Genomic DNA, 19,817 nt, shown 5'->3' on the forward strand with positions numbered 1-19,817 from the left:
AATGAATGTAATCGGTGGTGTGCCCCAGATCCGGCTTATACCGGATCTTGTTCATCATTAGTATCCGAAGTAAGCTGATTGTCATACATAACTCTGCGAGACCGTTCTGGGTGTAATAGCCTGGGGAAGGACTAAGCCCGCATCGCGGCTCAGGTGTGTAACCGAAGTATCCTGGAGTGGGGGCATATTGCGAATCCTGGTCCGACGCTTCCAGCTCACAGGAGGATCGAAGATCATTACCGTTGTAATACAAGTCAACAGTCATCGTCGCTGTTCTAACTAACGGTTCTAACGGTTCTAACGTCAGCACGATATCGGACACGCAGTCTGGCGGGTACTGGCCCCCAATCAGAAGGCCAGCATTGTTACACAACGCATGGGGAAGCATTCACCAAACCAGTGTTGTCTCTATACACGTCGCTCTTTCACAGTGGTCACTCCTGTGGAGGATGAGTAGTTGGTAGAGGGAGCGAATTTGAATTGTGGCCAGATAAACACACTGACGAGGCGGATTCCCCTTATGTTTGCCTTGTTTGCAGGATCAACGTTCTACACAATAGAAGTCTTCGAGACAATACAAGCCTATTACGGATGCTATTTTTACGCTGTCATTTACAACCGTACTGGAATACTGACAAGAAAGGGGTTCGGGTAGATTAACCGTAATAGATATAGCGAAGTTTCAAAAGAGGATTCGAGAAAGAATCTCTGTGTGTAGGTGGTGAATCTGACTTCGATCCAACCTGGACAGTAGGGATCCACCCTGTTGAAAACGGACAGGACTGCGTTGTGGTTGATATTATTGCGATATAAAACGTTGTGTGTGCCGAGCGGGAACTGTCGGTACAGCTTTAGACCCAATCACCTGGACAAATCATAGATACCTTGTCTTTTGCATTGGTTATGTTCGTTCTCACAAATTTGTATGCGACCGAGCATGACTAAGTCTCTTGGCTAAGTTACAATGATACAATCTGACCATTCCTTACAATACTGATTCTCCACTGATACCGACAGATTATCTCTTTAAGCTCGGATGTGAAATATTCAATGAGTGCGTAGTTCTACTGCAGAGAAAACGTGCAGTTAGCCAGAGCCCCACAGCAAATCCTGGGCCATGACTCTTGAAGTCAATCCACCGCACTGGTCAAGAATCAAGCACTATGGCATTTTGAAAAGTAGACTTTGTTTACTTGGAATCTCAGAGACAAACACCGAGTGAATGAAATAAGAGTATCAACTGCTATCATAGCAGTCATGAGCATTATGATATGAGAATTATTCGTGCCAGGAAAGCGCTGTGTAAATAAGAGGGGCAAACAATTACAATTGGACACATTTTCGAATCAGGTCAAAGGGTCAGTGATCGAATGAAAGAAATGGTTATAACCCCTAGGTATAAGAGAAGTATTCGAGACGGTGTTGTTTTTCAACCTTCTGGATAGCCTCCTACTCTCCAACAAAATCCCAGCTATTTGACCACCCACAACATGCACACCTACCTTCCCGCCATCATCTTTCTTGTTTCGACCTTCTGGGGATTCTACGGTGAAATCCCCTTCACTGCCATCCAAACCGCTCGTCCTTGGACCCAGCGCACGCTAGCCGGCGTTCAGCTAGCCAACTCAGCCTATGTTCTTCACCAGCTGATTCCGTCTAGCACAGCTGACTACGGCATCATCAGCCTGTCCTCTACGCCCATCATCGATGGCACTACAACACTGAAAAGTAACGACACCGTCCCCGTACAGCCGCCTGCTGCGAGCATCTTTCCAACGATCACCCCTATCCCCCCGATCATCCCGATCCCTCTACGAGCCCCGGCCACTGCGACCCAAAAAGAAGTCGCAGGATACCCCGAGTGGTACCAGAATGCCTTCTTATTCCTCATGCTGGGGAACTTTTCCATGCTGGTCAAACTGTTCATGGAACGAGCCGAAGGCCGGAACCAGGTTTTTCACCTGACCCTTCAGATCGAGAGGACCCAACAAGAACTTCTTCGGAGTCAGCAAGAATTCATCCGTGCGATGTTCCGCTCGCTTGTGGAGACCGAAATCCCTCTCGCCATCAGCCAAGCGTCAGCAGGGTTGGGCTACGAGCTCAGTCTAAACAACCGTCGCTTGGGAGCGGTAGAGAAGCTAGTCCAGCTTCTCCAGCAGAGGGTCGACACCAGCCTAGAGGAATTCCAGGCTGCGATGCACAGCAGACCGACCCACAACATGAAGAGTGACTGTCATGACGTAGAAGAGGCTGGTGTCGAGAACACCAACGGAAGTAGGCTATAGCTTCATAGCCGTGTGGGGATTATTGCGCTATGATGGTTTCGGTTTATCTCTGTTGGTCCTTCAATTTGAAGCACACATACGCATAAGAGAGGAAGTAGAATTCCTATTACTGAGGTCTTGATACATTATTCATTTCTCATATCAGTACAAGCTTTTCGGATCCCCCGAAACAAAATGAAAAGCCCCAATAGTCCTGCGAACTATTCTGGGACAAGATATTTACGACAGGCAGTTTTGAGCATTGCGATGCGCCGCTGGGTATGAATGAAAACCTCGCGATACATGTCCAAGCTTTGTTGTACCACTTCTTGTCGGGTCTTGGAGCCGGCACAGATTTCAAGCATCCTCAACTCCATTTCCTTTCGCAGAAAAGGTTTGCTTAGCGAAATGCTGTTTGGAAGGTCTGCTACCACATTATCATACCCTTCCACAAGCGCGGTGCCTAGCTTCGTTGGAATGAGCTCGGAGACCTTGCTGCGGCCGGAGCCTCGTTCGTTCACGACCACGTATTCACGTTCTTTGATCTTGGCAATATGCTCGGCCATTGTCGCATCGGTGCCGATTCCGTTCGCATCCATGAGACCGATCAGCTCGGGTTCTGTCAGATAACCCGGGGCGGTAGTCTTGCCCTCGAAGATATTTGCTTCTGTGGGCTCAAACCTCTCTCCTTTCTCGAAGTTGGGTAGATTCTGGCTGCTTTCCCATTTATCGTAAACGTAGACATCGAGATAGTTTCTCTCCAACACAATCAGGCCACTGGCATGAAACATCTCTTCTCCATATTGAATTTCGATATCAGTACCCTGACCCTTTGCGTCTTCGGAGCAACAAGCAAGGAATCGACGAGCCACGAATTCATAGACCTTTTTCTCGTCGCTATTCAGTTGCGATGGGTTCACCCAGCTGACAGGATGGATCGGGGGGTGGGCTTGATCGTTGTGACGCCCTGATCTAGGGGTCCTGAATTTTCCATCGAGGAGTCTAAGTGAAACATTGTTAGTCACTTTCCAAATTACATGTGCGGTTCGATGCGCCGCATGACTTACTCTCGGGCATATTGACCCCATCGCCCATCGGGGTATTGTTTCTCAACAAGTTTCTTCAGGTCGATTGCCTTGTCAAATTGATCAGTCTCCGTACGTGGGTAGCTGATGAAACCTTTCGTGTAAAGTGCTTCAGCAACCTGACTAAAAGTATTAGCAATTTCGCATCTGGTCACAAGAGTATGGACGGACCAACTTACCTTCATGACCTTTTGACTGTCCATGCGAAGGTAGCGACTGCCCATCATCTGGAGGTCCACGGTCGTCAAGGGCAGTGGTCGCCATTTACTCTTGGGCTTCTGGTTCACTTTCGTGACCTTTGCTTGCTTTGCTGATAGACATCGCTCCAGCATCATTGTCACGGCTGCACGATCGAAGAGGTGCACTCGTCTCCAGAGGAAGTTCACTTTAATGCCCTCGCGCTGAAGCATAACCTTGATGCCCCAGAATGTTTCAGGCTTAAAGTTCTGCACCCTCAAATACCTGTCCACCACAAAGCCCAGGGTGGGAAATTGGCATGATCCTAGGGGTGGTTAGTCGAAAAAAAAAATGCATTCCAGGAAGGGATAGTACCATAGCTGATGACCTTCTCTTTCAATATTTCAGCAACTTGCTGAAGCTGAAGGGTCTGCAAACGGGTAAAAGCAGCCCCAATTCGAAGATCAAGCTCGATTCTGGCCGCCACGGCATTGGCCTGAAACTCATCGAGCGTAATCGGCTCTCTGGCAGCCCGAAGAACATGGCTAACAGGAATGTCAGTTATTGTCATCTTGCCGGGTTCAGATGTCGACTTACGCTCTTTCCGTGTTGCTGAACTTGGCCCGCCGGACTTCGATACGAGCATTGCCACTCATTGCCTGGGTACGGACCTCTGTCCCGATATGTTCTCCCTCTCGATCGCAATCGGTCCAAATGAAGAGAGCTTTACTATACCGAGCTTGGTTCCGAATGTTTTCTGCAATTGGCATTTTCTTCTGCAGGAGATTTAGCACCCTAACTAATGATATAATCCAAAAACAGGTATACATACCTCATCCACCTCTTCCTTTACTGGAGCCTCAAACAAGGCTCCAGGAGGACAAGATTGCCAACCCCTGTACTGGCGCTCGAAGTCCAGGCCGGTGAGATGGCCAATGACACTTGTCATGGTCACGGAGCAACTCCCCCAAGGGGCACCGAAGTTGAATTCGAACTCATAGTTCTTCACGTATTGGTTTCCGCGAACTGAATGCTGTATACCTTCGTCAATTGCCTGTCAATCGCGATATGCGAGACACTCACTGTTTGAAAAGAGCCGCCGGACATGTGCGTAGCCACGGCGCGCGCAATGGCAGGCTTCTCTGCCACGCAGAGAATCTTTCTGGCCATGGCGGGCCCAGCGGAAACGTTCAGACGGATGCCATATGAGGTGCAACAGGATAATTGCAGGATAGATCCTCTTCTAGCAGCCCGGAAATACTTTGGGACGCGAGGATTGGGTGCCTGAGGGCCCACCCCGACGCGCTGTGCTGTTTCGGCCCTACTGCCTTACTGCCTTGTTGCCTGGCGGATGGATGTGCCAAGACTTTAACCCGATGAGGTAATCCAAACATAAACCTGCGCAACCGCACCTAGCAACCTGTTCCTCCTTGTGTTCCTCCGATCCCCCGAGTCTATATATCGAATATTGGGAAATGGCTTCACTTCCGCTTCCCCATGTTGAGTCCCTGTCGGAGTGTACCTCCTTCAAACTCACTGTGCTCCCTTACCTAGCACAGCTGCAGTATCTCCCCGCCAGCTTGCGCGAAGCTGGTCGCGACCTGGAGCGCTTGAATGCCGTCTATCTTGCGACGAACCCTTTGATATCCGCCGTCGCGCTTGGGAGTGTTCTGGCTGCGATTTTCTTCTTGGCTGCTGAGATTAACCGCAACTATTCGCAAGTCGACCGCTTTTGGAGTATCTTGCCCGCTGTGTACAACGTGCACTTCGCCGCTTGGGCCCGTTTGGCCGGGATCCGTACTCAGACTTTGGACACCATTGCCGTCATCAGTGTAATCTGGAGTGTATGCGCCCATCTTTCATATCTCTGCGCTATAGGTCCCCTGTCTAACCTCGACTTTAATCCTAATAGGCTCGTCTGACCTTTAACTATTGGCGCAAAGGCGGCTACCAAATCGGCTCCGAAGATTACCGCTGGCAAATCGTGCGCAGCAAAGTTAACAACGTCTTCATGTTTACCATCTTCAACTTTCTGTTCATCGCCGTCGCCCAGTCGATCCTGCTCCTCCTCATCACCTGCCCCAGCTATGTTTTCGTGAACATCGCGAACAGCCAGGGCGCCGAGACCTTTGGCTTGCCGGATTTGGCCTTCTCCCGCGCTGCGTTCTTCTTCATCATCATCGAGACCTTTGCTGACCAGCAGCAATGGAACTTCCAAACCGCCAAACAGGAGTACCAGAAGAACGCACGCATCGCTGGCTCCAACAAAGATCAATACTCCCCCGAGGATCTGGAGCGTGGCTTCGTTGTCAGTGGCCTGTGGTCGTGGTCGCGCCACCCAAACTTTGCCGCTGAGCAGGCTGTTTGGCTGACCATGTATCTTTGGGTCTGCTTCCGTACCGAGACCTACTTTCAGTGGACTGGACTCGGTATCCTTGGATACATGATGATCTTCCAGGGCAGCGCCCCTTTGACCGAGGGAATCACTGCCAGCAAGTATCCTGAATATGTCGAGTACCAGGCTCGCGTTGGCAGGTTCCTTCCCCGCCTGTCTGCCGAGGCCCCGATCCCGGCGAAGATCAAGAAGGGCAGGAAAGCGGCTCCGTCTGAGGTCGAGGACAAAAAGAGCAACTAATTGTATATGGATGATGTTGCGACGGGTATAATCAGTATAACCTTCAGTGGATCTTTCATCATTTGTGAGATTTGATCTAACGCGAATAAATTCTCGTCTTTGTCAAATGATTCAATATTCACCGGGATTTATTGTTGGTATCTTCACGTACTGATTCGTAGTACCATTAAGATGGAAAAATTGTTCTCGTTAGTTATGATACTGCGTGGATACATCACATTACACTCAACCACTCCGGGACGATCTTTACAGGGAGCGCTCGTGAGATACACAAACGCATGGTATTCAAGAGGCCAGAAAGTCCAAGTGATTTGGTTAGATTTTCGATATGTAGTAATACATGAATTTATTTCTGGCAGTAGATACTAGCGCTGTCTGGAAGCGCAAAGCCCGCCATTTCCTTCCCATTTGATTGCGAGTTAAACGGGAAAATAGAGATATTTGAGTAGGCAGGCAACATAAGGACGTTGAGGGGGGATTCGAAAGTAAAAAAAGTTGAACAGGGAAATAGGAAACGGGATGCAGATCCATAAGTACAAAAAGAGGGGGAAATCATGGGGCCATTGTAATATCAGACTCCCTACGCAAATTGACTAAACAAGCCCGCCGCAGAAATGCAGACCAAATATGAAGCAATCCACCAACCTTGAAATAGGACAGCCCATCAAGGCAGGGGAGTCTCATCCCGACCATCCTTACCGGCGGTCTCCTCGAAGTTCTGAGGAGGCTCCGGTGGAGCAATGGTCTCGCCGCCCTTGCCGTCGAAGTACTTGGCGAATTCACCAGACTCGGGATAGGGGCGAGGGCCAAGAAGACGAATCAAGTCATCGCGGCCGAGAACCTCCTTGGACAGAAGCTCCTCGGCAACGATGCCAACCTCGCTCTTCTTCTCAGTAAGAAGAGTGTGGCACTGCTTGTAGGCCTCGTCGATGATGCGGCGGACCTCAATATCAATGTTGCGAGCGGTGTCCTCGGAGAAGGGTTTCTGGACCTGCTGGCCATCGTCTTCGTAGTGGATGTATCCGAGCAGCTTCGACATACCGAACTTGGTCACCATAGCAGTAGCCATGCGAGTAACCTTGTTGAAATCGTCGCTAGCACCGCTAGTAACGGTATCAAAGTGGAGCTCCTCGCTGACACGGCCACCCAAGGTCATAGCCATGCGGTCCATAAGCTGGTTGGTACTCATCAGGTATGTGTCACCGCCGGCTGGAAGATACTGGGCATAACCCAGTGCACCCTGTCCGCGGGGAATGATCGAGACCTTGAGGAGCGGATCGGCCCACCGGAAATACCAACCACAGATGGCGTGGCCGGCCTCGTGGTAAGCGACAGTTCGCTTCTCCTCGGGAGACAGTACAAGGGACTTCTTTTCCAGACCGCCAATGACACGCTCAATTGCCTGCTCGAAGTGCTTCATGACGACCTTGTCGGCATTCTCACGGGCAGCTAAACACACAATACATCAGCAAAACTTCCCCCGCTCGAGGGAGACAAAATCATGACTTACCAACAAGAGCAGCCTCGTTCACGCAGTTAGCAATATCAGCACCAGCGAAACCAGGAGTCAGGGCAGCAAGTCTTCCCTCAAGATATTCCATGTTTTCATCGGTGACAATCTTCTTCAAGTGAACGCGGAAGATCTGCTTACGGCCATCCATGGTGGGACGATCGATACCAATGTGTCGGTCGAAACGGCCAGGGCGCATAAGGGCCTTGTCGAGAACATCGGGTCGGTTGGTACCAGCCAGAACGACGACTTGCTCCGAAGTGTTGAAACCATCCATCTCGGTCAGGATTTGGTTGAGTGTGCTCTCGCGCTCATCATTACCACCCCCGAAGTTCTGCTTGGCGCGGGACTTTCCAATGGCATCGATCTCATCAATGAATATGATACAAGGGGTGTTCTTCCGAGCGTTGGCGAACAAGTCGCGAACACGCGAGGGACCAACACCAACAAACATCTCGACGAATTCGGAGCCGCTGACACTGTAGAAAGGCACGCCGGATTCACCAGCGGTGGCCTTGGCAAGCAATGTCTTACCAGTACCAGGGGGACCAGACAGGATAGCACCGCGGGGAATCTTAGCACCGAGCTTCTGGAACCGCTCGGGCTGTTGCAAGAAACTGACGAATTCCATGATTTCCACCTTTGCCTCGTCCATACCGGCGACATCGGCGAACTTAATCTTGACATCCGTCTCGTGATTGAACTTCTTGGCACGACTCTTGCCAATGCCAAAGATTCCGCTTTGGCCACCGCCGCCACCACCGGCACGGCGTGAGACCCAGTAGATACCAGCAAACAGGAGTAGAGTAGGCGCAAAAGACAGCAGAGCGCTACCCCAGGGGACTTCGTCGACATAAGCAACGGGAATTCGCTCGCCGTTAGGAATACCAAGTTCATACTGGGCCTGTTCGAGCTTCATTTCGAAGCTCTCGACAGATCCAATGCTGAACAAGACGTGAGAAACAGGCTGGCCATTGGAGTCCGCCTGAGCCGAGGCCTCGCGGTTGAGATCAACACGGACGCGGCTACGGTTCAGAACGGTCAACTTCTCCACAAGACCTTTGTCCAGGTAGTTTGAGCGGAACTCCTGCCAGGTGATCTCGCGAGCGCCGCTATCTCCGGGGAAGAAGCTTCGGTAGACGTAATATGAGACAAGTGCGGTGACTAGGAAAGACGCGGGATCGAAACGAAACTCAAAAACCTTGCCGCCAGGTGGAGGGAAAGGCTGATCTCCTTTCTTTTGCTTTTGCTCCTGCTCTTTCTTCTTCTGTTCTTCCGGCTTCTCGTCTTCCTGCTTCTGCTTCTCCTGCTGCTGTTCCTTCTCCTTTTGAATCTCTTCCGGGGTCTTGTTCATCATACGACGCACATCTTCTTCGGCCATCTTATCAGCTTGCTGGTTGGTGTACTTGAAAAGCCATCGCACCATCCGGAGATAATCCATCAAAGATGCGTTCTTGTAATTGCCCATGAAGTCCTTCAATTCCGACGGAATCCCATTCTTCATAAAATGCTTTCGGACCTGCTGGGTAGACTCATGCTGCGAGGGCGGAACTCGGGACTCGATGTGTTTGATGAATTCGTCCAGCTGTTTCTGCTCCGCCTCGGTCAACTTGGATTCGGACTTGTTCGGGTCTTCATCCTTGCGACCATCATTCTCGGGGCCATTCCCGCTGGACTGGGAATTCCGGGACTTGTCATCCGGAGGAGTCGGGCCACCGGGGCCTTGTGTGGCGAAGGTTCGGGCTCGGTGAGAGGTGATGAGGGACGAAAGCTTCGATTGAGGGAGTCGCACGGAGGATGGCCCAGCACGGCCGACGCATTCTGTGGCTCTCCTCGAGAATCGAGCAAGGTTGCCTGGCCGCCGAAGGAAGGTGGCCATGGTCCAGGAATCGGGAGCCCAGAGGGCTAGGAAGGCGGGGGAAAGGGTGATCAATCGGTTTGGTTTGCGATGGACAACGGCGCGCGATCCATGGAGGGAATTGGAGATGAGGTGGGAAGCTGCCGCTAGCTGCGGCCAGTTTCGGCATCGGTTTTTTTGCGGTTCCGAGCCAGTGCTGAGTCATCGGAACCCGGTCGAAGCGGGTGGACTTAAGCGGTGTTAATCCTGGAGTTTACCTGGCACCTTTTTTGGCTACGAAATTTGCGTGGAATTGATTTTTGAGACAATATCGTTATTTGCAATTAGACATATATATGCTTGTAACACAGTCTGGAACTATTATGCTGGCGACTATCACTTCCAAAATGAAGATAAGAGAGTGGCGCTCTTCAATATACAAGGGGAGATACTCTAATAATGAACATGGAGGGGAGAACGCCAAATTCTTGAATAAAAGAAGACAAGTGAGACTAACCTGAACTCCTCATGGTCCCGCTTCATAAACGCCGTAAACAAGAGGGGAAATCAAAACCAAAACCCAAGCCATATACTTGCCAAGCCAATAGATTTTGTTCTTCAATCATGATCATTGCGGTGGTTGGCCATTCGAGCCACCTCCACCGGCTTCAAAAACTGGGAAATTTGTAGACATGTCTGCCCAATCCCATTCGATAGTCATGGGCATCTGCCACAAATCCTGTGGGACAAATGGCTGCTGGAATGATCCCATGCTTGGGCTAGCGTCAAAGGGAGCTTGGCCAGAAAAGGGGACATTGCCTAGTTGATCTGGGCTAAGCATATCTGGGAAATCCTGTCCAAGGTCGGACATGGCATGGATGTTACCCGGCAGATCGCTGGATAGACCGGTATTTGATGGCATAGAGGGATCATTGCTGAATGGCCTCGCGTCGTTGGGCGAGGTGGCAGAGTTGTTGGTAAACATAGATGGCGAAAAGGGGCCGGATGTAGGAGGAGCTTGTGTGGGTTTGCCGGAAGGAGGTGCTGCTTTCTGTCCTTCGTTTGGCTCCCGCTGCGGTTGATCGGAATCATCCGGGGCAGTCTTGCGCTTCTTGCGTGCGTGCGACTCTTTCTCGGCCTTGTCAAGAACCACCTTTGCAATTCTCTCAAACTCACCACAGAGCCCAAGCATGCGCTTGATGCTTCCATTGGATTCATCGGAGACCAAGGTAGACAGGAAGTTGACCACCACGTTCATTAACTTGACGTCTGAACGAGCACGTGCATCATTCGGGTTCTGAAGGATATTGGCGAATAGTGTCACGAGCGCTGAAACAGGATAATACAGAATCAACCTAGCGATAGTTAGTAATCGTACGTTATAGAATGTGTAGAGGTTCAAAACGCTTACCAGACACAAGCAAAATCACCTTGTGGGATATACTTGATCAAGTTGATGGATGCCCTCGCAGCAGTCACACAGAGGACGGCTGAAAGGAAAACTCTAGGATTCAAAGGCCGGGCATTTAGGCCTTGGATGGCATAGTTGGACAAACGGCTTGTCCAGTAACCATGATGCACAGACATGCGGTGGATCGTGGTCAGGCAGTTGTAGTATGCAAACTGGAGAACAACAACGTGCAGGAGAAGAGGGCCGTGGGTCGCCTGGATTTCGTATTCCGGGCGGAAGTCGATCGGAATATTGTCTTTCCAATCCTCAAGCTCCTTGTCAAGCTCACCGATGGTGTTAAGCAATTCCCCGTCCGACTGTTTGGAAGCTTTCGCTGAGTAAAGTCTCTTGTACACTCTGCTCTCAATGGTGGCGAACTCGCAAAGAGATCTAAAGAGATTGAATTTGCCCTTCCCATCCGCAAGAGGAACATTTCCCACATTATCTGGCGGATCTTCGCTGGGGAGCTCGACATTCATGTCATCGTCGTCTTGTACAGGAGGACGACCAGATCGAAGACAGATACTGCGGGCTGGTTAGCAAGTACTTGTGGCGGCACTGTAGGGGAAAACGAACTCTTTATCGAGACAATAGGCAATCCAAAACACTCTCTTTCGCTGCTCGACTTCAACTGGATTCAGTCCGAAGCCCGAGCCCCGCTTGTGCAATCCAATGCTATGAGACAAACGAATTGCCGCGGCGACTAGGAAGAAAGCAGGCTGTGGGTTTGGAGTTCCTTGCAGAAAAAGCGACTGTGGACTTGTCAGAAAACCAAAATCACCAAACATATAGGTTAAACTTACCATGCCCAGTAATGCCTGAACACTCAAGAGATCAGTGTTCCGCATTGTCAACTCAGTCAAGACACCCATGGCATTTTTGAGATACAGCCACGCCTTCTTGTCCTCTTCATGAGGGACCAGATTGCTCATCACGCGAAGACGGTGAGAAATGGCCAAGACAACGTTGATACTGGCCCACCAGCCAGAGCCTTCATAGGGATCACGAGAATATTGCCTTTCCACGAGATGCATGAAGGTAGCTTCATGAAACAGAGGGAACACGCAATTAAAATTCTCGAAAAAGTCCTTAAACAAGGAAAGGGCCTCCTCCTTCGGGGGTAAGGGCTTAAAGACCCGCCGCGCAAATATGTCGCTGAAGATCTCCGGCTTCCAGTACATCCATTTGTTGTCATCAACGTAAGCCGACGATATCATGTCTTGGAATGAAGTATCTCCTGTTTTCTCATTAACCCACTGGATGCCCTTTGGAGAGAAGATGGAGAATCCAGATGAGGAGCCTATAGATATATTAATTGAAAAAGTCCTTCTTCGGGGGGTAAATGTAGCATACCAATGTATCGAGTCTCCCCACAATTGTTAGTAACCAGTGAACACATCATGTCTGACAAGGCTTCCACCTCGGTCTCAGATTCCTTCTGGGATTCCGGAGAGGTAGCGGCCGACCGCGGGCTTGAGCCCGAATCCATGTGCGGTGTTGTATTGTGTGAGGTAGCCGTGGCTTGCTGGGTTGCATTCGGGGCGGTAAACTTGTTCGCGCTCCTCGCTGCATTCAAAGCATTCGTTCGATCCGCCAGTCGCTTCTCGAGAGTTCCAAGATCAGTTTTGCCGTTATCGTCTTCCGAAAGAAGCCCGGACAATCGCAGGAGCGACTCCATGCGGCCCAAGCGGTTCTCCAAACCTTCGATGTACTTGGCCCTGTATACTTTCGTCAGACACATTAATTCTTTGCATTTCCTCCAATTTTGCCAATCTGCGTTTTGACTTACCCTTTGGGAGGGTTCCGCTTCTTCTCGACCTGGGTGAAAACGCAATCTGTCTTATAATTGATGCAGTGCGAGCACTTGGGCATCTTGCCGTCACATTTGATCTTCTTCTTCCGGCACATATCGCAAGCCTTTGAGCAGAGGGTGTCAGCAACTGGTATCTGGTGTTCCGAGGTGGTATATGCGCACTCTTGCAATTCGTCGTCTCTTCGCATCATTGGTCTCGTCCCCCGCGGCCAATGCCGAATCGTCAGGGTACAAGGACCCCGCGGGCATGCCAGGCATCTGGGAACCGTCATGAGGGTAGTCGCCAAACATCTGCGGGTTCTGGTTCATCATCATGGGCTGCATGTCGAAGCCCATGCCGTTGCCGTCCCCCAAACTATCCATCTTGAAGACCGCGTTTTTTTTCTATTCTGCGCGTGGGACTTCCGCGGAGTGGAGTCGAGAGGGGATGGGCGGTGTTAAGTAAGAAGCTGCGGGGCTATCATGCGTCTCGGAGACGCGCTTTTTCCGGGGCTTCCCCTGAAGAGTGATCGCGGCGAGGGGAGGGAGGGTCGATGGGGAGGGTGTTGATCGAAGTGGATGACGCATCCAAGGCACAGAGGCAAAAGAACGATTAGTTACCCGCTACCCGAGTTCTTTAGTAAGAACCCGGCTGCAACTGATTGGCGTCGTAAAGTTAACAACTTAGGTTAGTAGTCTAAGGGGATAGTTTAATTGCAAACGCCCAGTGAGCCGGCCAAGATGAGTTGCTGCCTTGTCCAGCGAAAGACGGAGCCCCCAAACCCCGATCCCGGGCCAAGAGCGGATTGTGGCGGTGCGATGCGATGAACTCCGACCTTTTCGTCCGTCCACGTTCGGCGCCCGATGCAGCTGGTCCATCTGGCCCGCTATCAATCAGTGGAGACTTCCAGAACAACACTGAATAATGTCACTTGGGAAGACGTTGAACTAACGTCTGAACTACACATCTTGGCCTAAAATTGACCTCTTTTTGCTTTTTGGTGCACACGTGCAGGCCACGCCGAGGGCGGGGTCAAAAATCCTAGGGTTGCACGCAGTACAACAAGTAAACTTAATACTGTACGTCGTCCGTCGGCGCCGCCTCTCAAGCAAGCGATCGGCGGTCTGGTGATCAGTGACGGACAGGAAAGTATAGCGGTTGGAGCCCTGGAAAGCTCGTCTGTGCCTGTCTATTCTCATCCAAGATTGAGACAATTATGCCATGCTGGTAAATCTGAGCAGCTGTCTGTGAAAATGATATATAATATTACAGTGAAACAGGAGTGGCGATCTCGTGTGAGTATATAACATGTGCATAAAATACAGAAAGATTGTTGGTGGAACAATGGGTCCAGTCCATCAATCTGGCAAATATCAACCAAACGCCACGCTATGCACCCAGAAGACAGCCAAGATAATCCCTCGGGTTCCGTAGGCCCGCAGGTACGCGAACTCGGTGAAGGATGATCGTGACTTGGGAGGAGGACAATATCCGACGACCGAAAACCGGGTGAGCATCGTTTAACCATGTTTCTCGAGGAACTCCTTGGCTTCGTTGATCTTCGTGGCTAGGTACGGGCTGCCGCCGCGATCGGGGTGGTTGAGGAGCATGAGCTGGCGGTGCTTCTTGGTGACCTTGTCCTTGGTCAATCGGCGCTCGCTATTTGCGAATGAATGATTAGCCATGTCGCGATACACCACGAGGTTACTCGATGCGGAAGACTTACGGGAGCTCAAGAATCAGGGACGCCTCGCGACGGTTCATGCGCGGCTCAAATCCTCTGCAACATGTGTTAGCGACCATTAATCATATCAGCCAGGTGAACAACAAACCCTTTGAAGAAAGCCTTTCCTGCGGCGTTGACGCCACCCTGGGAGCGGCGGTAGGCGACCAGACCGGCGCGGCCCTGAGAAAAACAGTCAGTTAGGTCTTGCGTAAAATGTCGGAGACTGGACTCACGAGAAAGGCGGCGGTAGCCACACCGAGACCAACAGTGAGAACGGAAGCCATTTCAAGGACTGCGAGGATGAGGCGAATCGATGAGGTTCTTCTCGGAGCAGTTGGGAGGGCCAAAGGTTGCCGCGGGATAAAAGTCAGCACGGCGATGCCCAAACAGGTTTAGCGCCACCTCCTCCACGCTCCGCCCGAAGCTCAAAAAAAGTTCTGCGATAATCAACGCCGGCCAGAACAAACACTCCCAGCAACCATGCGGTAAGTCCACTCTCGGCAATTCTCATATTGTTGAACTCCTACTGATTCACTCTCCAGCGTGGAGACCTGTCATTTTTGTTCCCGCCCCGCCTTCCCGGGTAAGGGAATCACATTCGTCCGCAATGACGCTCGACAATTCCGATTCTGTCGGTCCAAGTGCCACAAGAACTTCAAGATGAAGCGCCAGCCCCGCAAGTTGAAGTGGACCAAGAGCCACCGTGCCGCCCGTGGTAAGGAGATGATCGTCGACTCGTCCCTTGTCCTGTCCCAGTTCGCCAAGAAGCGCAACGTCCCCGTCAAGTACGACCGCAACCTCGTCGCCGCCACTGTCCAGGCCATGCAGCGCGTGGAGGAGATCCGTCAACGCCGCGAGCGCGTCTTCACCAAGCGCCGCCTTGCTGGCAAGATTGCTCGCGACCGCCAGCGTGAGGCCGACCGCAAGGTTGTCGCCCAGGGCGAGCACCTTATTCGCAAGGAACTGCGCGAACAGGCCGAGGGTCGCCCTCTGGTGGCTGAACAGAGCAAGGTTGCCAACCGGGTTCATGGCGAGGAGAGACTCCGCCAGAAGAAGAAGTCCAAGGTTCTGGTGGATGGTGGGGTCGAGGAGGAGATGGATATGGACTAAGGGTTTACCCTCCATTCTCTATTTCCTTTCTTTTCTCTTCTCCCCCAAGGGCTTTCTGTTTCTTATTTCCTACTATCTTGCTTCAACCTTTACGACACGATTACTGGAGTTGGGCTTGCATTGTCATTATCATCACGGTGTTCTTACCCCTATGGTATCTCAAAAAGCAATCGATATCACCTGCTTTGCATTCGATTTACAGTATTATGCCTAAAATATCTGTTCTATATAAGTTTTGGCTAATTGAGTATATCGGTACTTTTTAAAAGCAAGGCATCTGTAAAATTGACCTACACGGTGCCTGGTGGTATTCGGACACTGCCTGCACATCATCTGACCTATTTTCCTTTATCTCGTCCTCAGTGCACATACCTACTGTGAAGTAATCAGCTACTGCGTTACGGCTGGGTGAATAGACCTCAGCCAATTTGAGTTGAAGCCAACATCAGACGCCTGAAATTGCCGCATATCTCACCGGCGGCAGGGTACCTGAGAGACCCGGTAAACTGCTGCACAAGGATAGGAACGAGTCTAATCATCGACCAATTCCAAGGGAGAATAATGAATAATCCCTATTTTTCAAATTTGAGTTTGTGCAAATTCGGCATCATTATTATTGTTCAACCTAGAGGCGACGTAGCATACTATTAACTAGTAGTACATCTAATGTTGGGTCTAGGAGTACAAAGGGTGGCCATGGACTTCACTTACTGTAGAGCCTTTGCCTCTGGACCCGTTTGCAATGTTTCTGCTCTTTGTATATCTAAGAATACTGGATATATCCACGTACAAGATTGGGCACCTGCTCAGTTGCCTGGGAATATAGGCCTGCGATTTGTGGGGTCAACACTTGAAGTCGACCTCTGGAGGAGTTCTCGTGTCCAGCATGAACACCCAACGTAACACAACATTCGAGAATTGAATCAGGCACGAAAATACCAAACAAAACCGAAACGCCACAGCCGGATAGCAAGGAATTGGGATAGATGGAATGATCTGTATGTTCTAGACATTCCAGCCGGTGTGCCACGTTTCCGACAATTGTTTACATATGGTCTGAGACTGGTTCAGATGAAAGTGTCCTAGCCCAAACCAAGGTATTTTCCAGAACTTGTTATGTATTCCATACAGCAACCCCAGAAAATACCTCGCTTTACTGTTACTTTTTACATAGGATCTGCATTTGGTGATTTATTATTTATATTCATTGTGCTCGTCCGCCGGTCATTGAATACACATGGAAGAGTAAGAGAGCGTCAGGACAAGGAAAGCGGAGAGAAGAGAGCGGACGAGATGACACATGAAATAACCGGATTTCAAGACGAGTATGGTGTATATGTGCGAAGCGGAAGCGGGAATAAGAACAGAAGAGAAAGAGGGGGAAAAGCACAAAAGAGCAGAGACGAGGAGCAGGTCTGGGATATGAGTGATGATGAATATGCGCCGGCCAATCAAGGCCATTTATGAGGTTTCCGGAACAAAAAAGAAAAGTTATAACAGGCAAATGGAAGAACAGCAGCATGAAAGAAGACGAAAGACAGAGGGCCAAGGAGACATGATACAGGGGATCCCCACCAAGGTGCAACAAGGTCACGAAATTTCTTAGGCACGGCCTGCGAAGAGGAAACTCTCAATCCAAGCCACAAGAAAAATCAAGTAACTCGGTCTAAGAGCGCGTTCCTGCATTATGCAAGCGTGTATATAACAACATGTAAACAAGAAAAGTCCCAAAGAAAAAGAGAAAAAACGCTCAAGCTCGTACATTTCGTCGTGATGATGAGTTGTCGCTCGGCACAGGAAGAAACCGCCGCGGCGGGCCCTACGGGCCAATTGTGAGCATGGTGAGACAGAAGAGAGATTACTCTTCCATCCGCCCAAAAACGCCATCATCGTCGTCGTCAGGAGTAGGGCGGCTTCCAAAGTCGACGTCAGCGTTACGACGGTGCCGCGATTCGCGGGTCTTGGCGTCGCCAGTTCGTACTCCGCGCTCATCGGACACCTTGTAGGATAGAGATGGGTTGAGCGATGCCGAGAGGAACAAATCGGCATTGGAGTCGCGGCGGAAAGCCTCGCTGGTCGGGCCCGACTGGCCCAGGCCCGGGACGGGGCTCGGGTGGCTTCCAGAATCAAGATAGCGGGCGGGCAGTGGGGGCACTGGCGGCACATCGGCAGTCATGGAGACAGGCCCTGTGCGGGGAGTGCCGAAGTTGCAGAGACCGATGGCGGCCGCCAAGTCAGCCTCGTCTTCCTCGTTCAGCCGTGTGTCCGCCGTGGAAGGACGGGTATCGACGCTCGACTTTCGGAAGTGCGAGAAAGCAGGGGAGTGCAGCGGAGCACTGCCGGTGTAGGAGCTGGAAGGGATCGACTGGTAGGAGCGGGAGAAGGCTGCGGAGGTGTTGCCGACGCTGGGGCGCTTGGTCCAGTTGGCGGGCATGCCGGACATCTCAAAGTCATCGTCCTCCTGCTCATCCACGGGCGGCGGTGTGGTTTCGGCGGAGCTGCGACCATCCCGGACCTCTGAGGAGCCGTCCGGCGACACAGAGGACATGTCAGATTCGGCCTCGGCCTCCGCGGACTCCTCTGGCACATCGGTCATGTTGACCAGGACTGTCGCGGCCTCCAGCAGTTGCACTTGCTGGTGCTTCGAGATGAGTAGTTTCGAGGTAATTGCCCATGCCGGGTCGTGTTCCCACCTAAGATGCCACAAACAAGACACGTCAACCAAATGACACCAAATATTTCAAGGAGTGAGAAAGAAGGGGATGAGATAGTGTGGGGGGAGAGTTCAATGACCACGAGGGCGACCTGCACAGAGCCGACATGGCGCATACTCTCTCGATCGAGCAAGAAGAGGACGGCCGGGCGGTAATGGGGGATACACACATATGCTTGGACAAGCAGCTGCCATGCTTATACCCTTTCCCGCAACGGTCGCAGCGGAGTTCGGCCGGGTTGCGCTTCCCATCGGTCTTGGTCTGGGCGCCTTCGCTGGCTCGACGGTTTCGGCCCTTAGGGACAGGCTTGCCGTCCGCCTCGGAGTTGCTGGGAGAGGCCTTGCGAGCGACGGGAAGTTCCTGGCTGGGGCTGTTCATGCTCCGGGACAGATACGAACTGAATCCAGACGAGCCTCCGACCGAGGTGGATTCCAGTCCCTTGCGGCCCCCAAGGCTGCGGCGGTGCGCGGCCATGGGGAGCGACGCGGACTCTCCGCCTTCCTGCATTGAGGCCGCGACCGCGGCCGCGGCATTGACGGCGGCGGTGGTGACGCTCTTGCGTCGCGTCACGCGGTGATTGGCATTCACAGCACCGAGCGAGATCGAGTGCGCGTGGTGGCGTTGTTGAGGACCGGGGAGGGGGCGCGAGAGGGACAATTCCTATAGAGAACGGTGACACATCATCAGCAATCGACTAAGGAACACCAACTTTTTGGCAGGCACCGTGGAGTTGTGGCCAGCGTGGTCGTTTCACGGCGATTCGTACCTTGAATGAGGCCATAATGAAGGGCTTTCTGGCAATCGACTTTTTGAAAGCCCCTAGAGGTGTAAGACGGATTCAATTCCGGGTGGAAACCGGTGGAATGACGCGGAGGGTCGAGCGGCTAGCGGGATTGTGGACGTAGTTGGGATGGAAGATTGAGAAGGCAAGTTGAGATGGAAAGTAGGGAAGAGAGGGAGAATGAGAGACGAAAAAAAGGTGAAGGGAAGAAGCAACGAAAGGTAGCGGAAGGTGAATACCAAAAAAAAAAAAAAGTAGGGGAGAAAGAGGAGAAAGAAGGAGGACTGGTCCCGGTATGGTGTGGCCCACCAAAATCGCTCATTGCTTTGCGGGGGCTTTTCCCTTTGAGCATGCGGGGGGGGGAGAGATCTTCGCTTGTAACACATACGAGGTCTAGAGCCGGTTATGAATTTACAATTATTTTCACGTTTTCATCGTTTCCGTGTGTTCTGTATTACTATTTTATTCCCTCCTTCTGTGGTCTACGTGGTTCTGCTCTGCGGTGGGAAGGTGTTCTCTCGGGGTTGTGTGCGTCGCAAGGCCCTTTGGATGATGCGATAACCATGGCTCCACTTCGCTTCTGGGATTCCGGGTCGCATGGACAGTCAACCTGACAATGCGAAGATGTGGCTTTTTGCCTCTGGAACTGATGTCAACCCCTCCACTTGCAACTCTGGCGGAGCAGCAGCAGACTATATCCCAACGGAGGGGTGGTGCTCCCTTCCCCTCCTTGCC

General features: G+C 51.5%; 8 protein-coding genes across 8 annotated transcripts; 3 read left to right on the forward strand and 5 right to left on the reverse strand.

The window, feature by feature from the left end:
- Positions 1-1,490: 1,490 nt before the first annotated feature.
- Positions 1,491-2,285, forward strand: N7532_004326 (uncharacterized protein; the record flags this gene model as incomplete). Its single annotated transcript, XM_056616820.1, has 1 exon — positions 1,491-2,285. The coding sequence occupies one exon, from the start codon at positions 1,491-1,493 to the stop codon at positions 2,283-2,285; it is 795 nt and encodes a 264-aa protein (XP_056477177.1).
- Positions 2,286-2,485: 200 nt separating this feature from the next.
- On the reverse strand, positions 2,486-4,696 carry N7532_004327 (DNA topoisomerase 3; the record flags this gene model as incomplete). The annotated part of the gene is made up of 7 exons (XM_056616821.1): positions 2,486-3,266; positions 3,332-3,468; positions 3,529-3,851; positions 3,902-4,071; positions 4,124-4,302; positions 4,359-4,559; positions 4,610-4,696. 7 exons carry the CDS (start codon positions 4,694-4,696, stop codon positions 2,486-2,488), a joined length of 1,878 nt encoding a protein of 625 aa, XP_056477178.1.
- A 305-nt stretch (positions 4,697-5,001) lies between these two features.
- N7532_004328 (DUF1295 domain protein) lies at positions 5,002-6,161 on the forward strand (the record flags this gene model as incomplete). The annotated part of the gene is made up of 2 exons (XM_056616822.1): positions 5,002-5,370; positions 5,439-6,161. 2 exons carry the CDS (start codon positions 5,002-5,004, stop codon positions 6,159-6,161), a joined length of 1,092 nt encoding a protein of 363 aa, XP_056477179.1.
- A 664-nt stretch (positions 6,162-6,825) lies between these two features.
- N7532_004329 (ATP-dependent metallopeptidase FtsH/Yme1/Tma family protein) lies at positions 6,826-9,550 on the reverse strand (the record flags this gene model as incomplete). Its single annotated transcript, XM_056616823.1, has 2 exons — positions 6,826-7,610; positions 7,672-9,550. 2 exons carry the CDS (start codon positions 9,548-9,550, stop codon positions 6,826-6,828), a joined length of 2,664 nt encoding a protein of 887 aa, XP_056477180.1.
- Positions 9,551-10,136: 586 nt separating this feature from the next.
- atrR (transcription factor atrR) lies at positions 10,137-13,134 on the reverse strand (the record flags this gene model as incomplete). The annotated part of the gene is made up of 7 exons (XM_056616824.1): positions 10,137-10,863; positions 10,920-11,483; positions 11,535-11,710; positions 11,762-12,258; positions 12,312-12,676; positions 12,748-12,875; positions 12,934-13,134. 7 exons carry the CDS (start codon positions 13,132-13,134, stop codon positions 10,137-10,139), a joined length of 2,658 nt encoding a protein of 885 aa, XP_056477181.1.
- Positions 13,135-14,271: 1,137 nt separating this feature from the next.
- Positions 14,272-14,761, reverse strand: pam18 (putative mitochondrial DnaJ chaperone (Tim14); the record flags this gene model as incomplete). The annotated part of the gene is made up of 4 exons (XM_056616825.1): positions 14,272-14,410; positions 14,478-14,531; positions 14,584-14,657; positions 14,711-14,761. The coding sequence occupies 4 exons, from the start codon at positions 14,759-14,761 to the stop codon at positions 14,272-14,274; spliced, it is 318 nt and encodes a 105-aa protein (XP_056477182.1).
- A 196-nt stretch (positions 14,762-14,957) lies between these two features.
- On the forward strand, positions 14,958-15,587 carry N7532_004332 (Ribosome biogenesis protein RLP24; the record flags this gene model as incomplete). Its single annotated transcript, XM_056616826.1, has 2 exons — positions 14,958-14,962; positions 15,020-15,587. 2 exons carry the CDS (start codon positions 14,958-14,960, stop codon positions 15,585-15,587), a joined length of 573 nt encoding a protein of 190 aa, XP_056477183.1.
- Positions 15,588-17,445: 1,858 nt separating this feature from the next.
- On the reverse strand, positions 17,446-19,082 carry N7532_004333 (putative C2H2 finger domain protein; the record flags this gene model as incomplete). Its single annotated transcript, XM_056616827.1, has 3 exons — positions 17,446-18,280; positions 18,471-18,961; positions 19,068-19,082. The coding sequence occupies 3 exons, from the start codon at positions 19,080-19,082 to the stop codon at positions 17,446-17,448; spliced, it is 1,341 nt and encodes a 446-aa protein (XP_056477184.1).
- Positions 19,083-19,817: the final 735 nt, after the last annotated feature.

The sequence above is a fragment of the Penicillium argentinense genome, assembly GCF_028826775.1.
Source record: "Penicillium argentinense strain IBT 30761 chromosome Unknown utg000004l_segment0_segment0, whole genome shotgun sequence".
NCBI lineage: Eukaryota > Fungi > Ascomycota > Eurotiomycetes > Eurotiales > Aspergillaceae > Penicillium > Penicillium argentinense.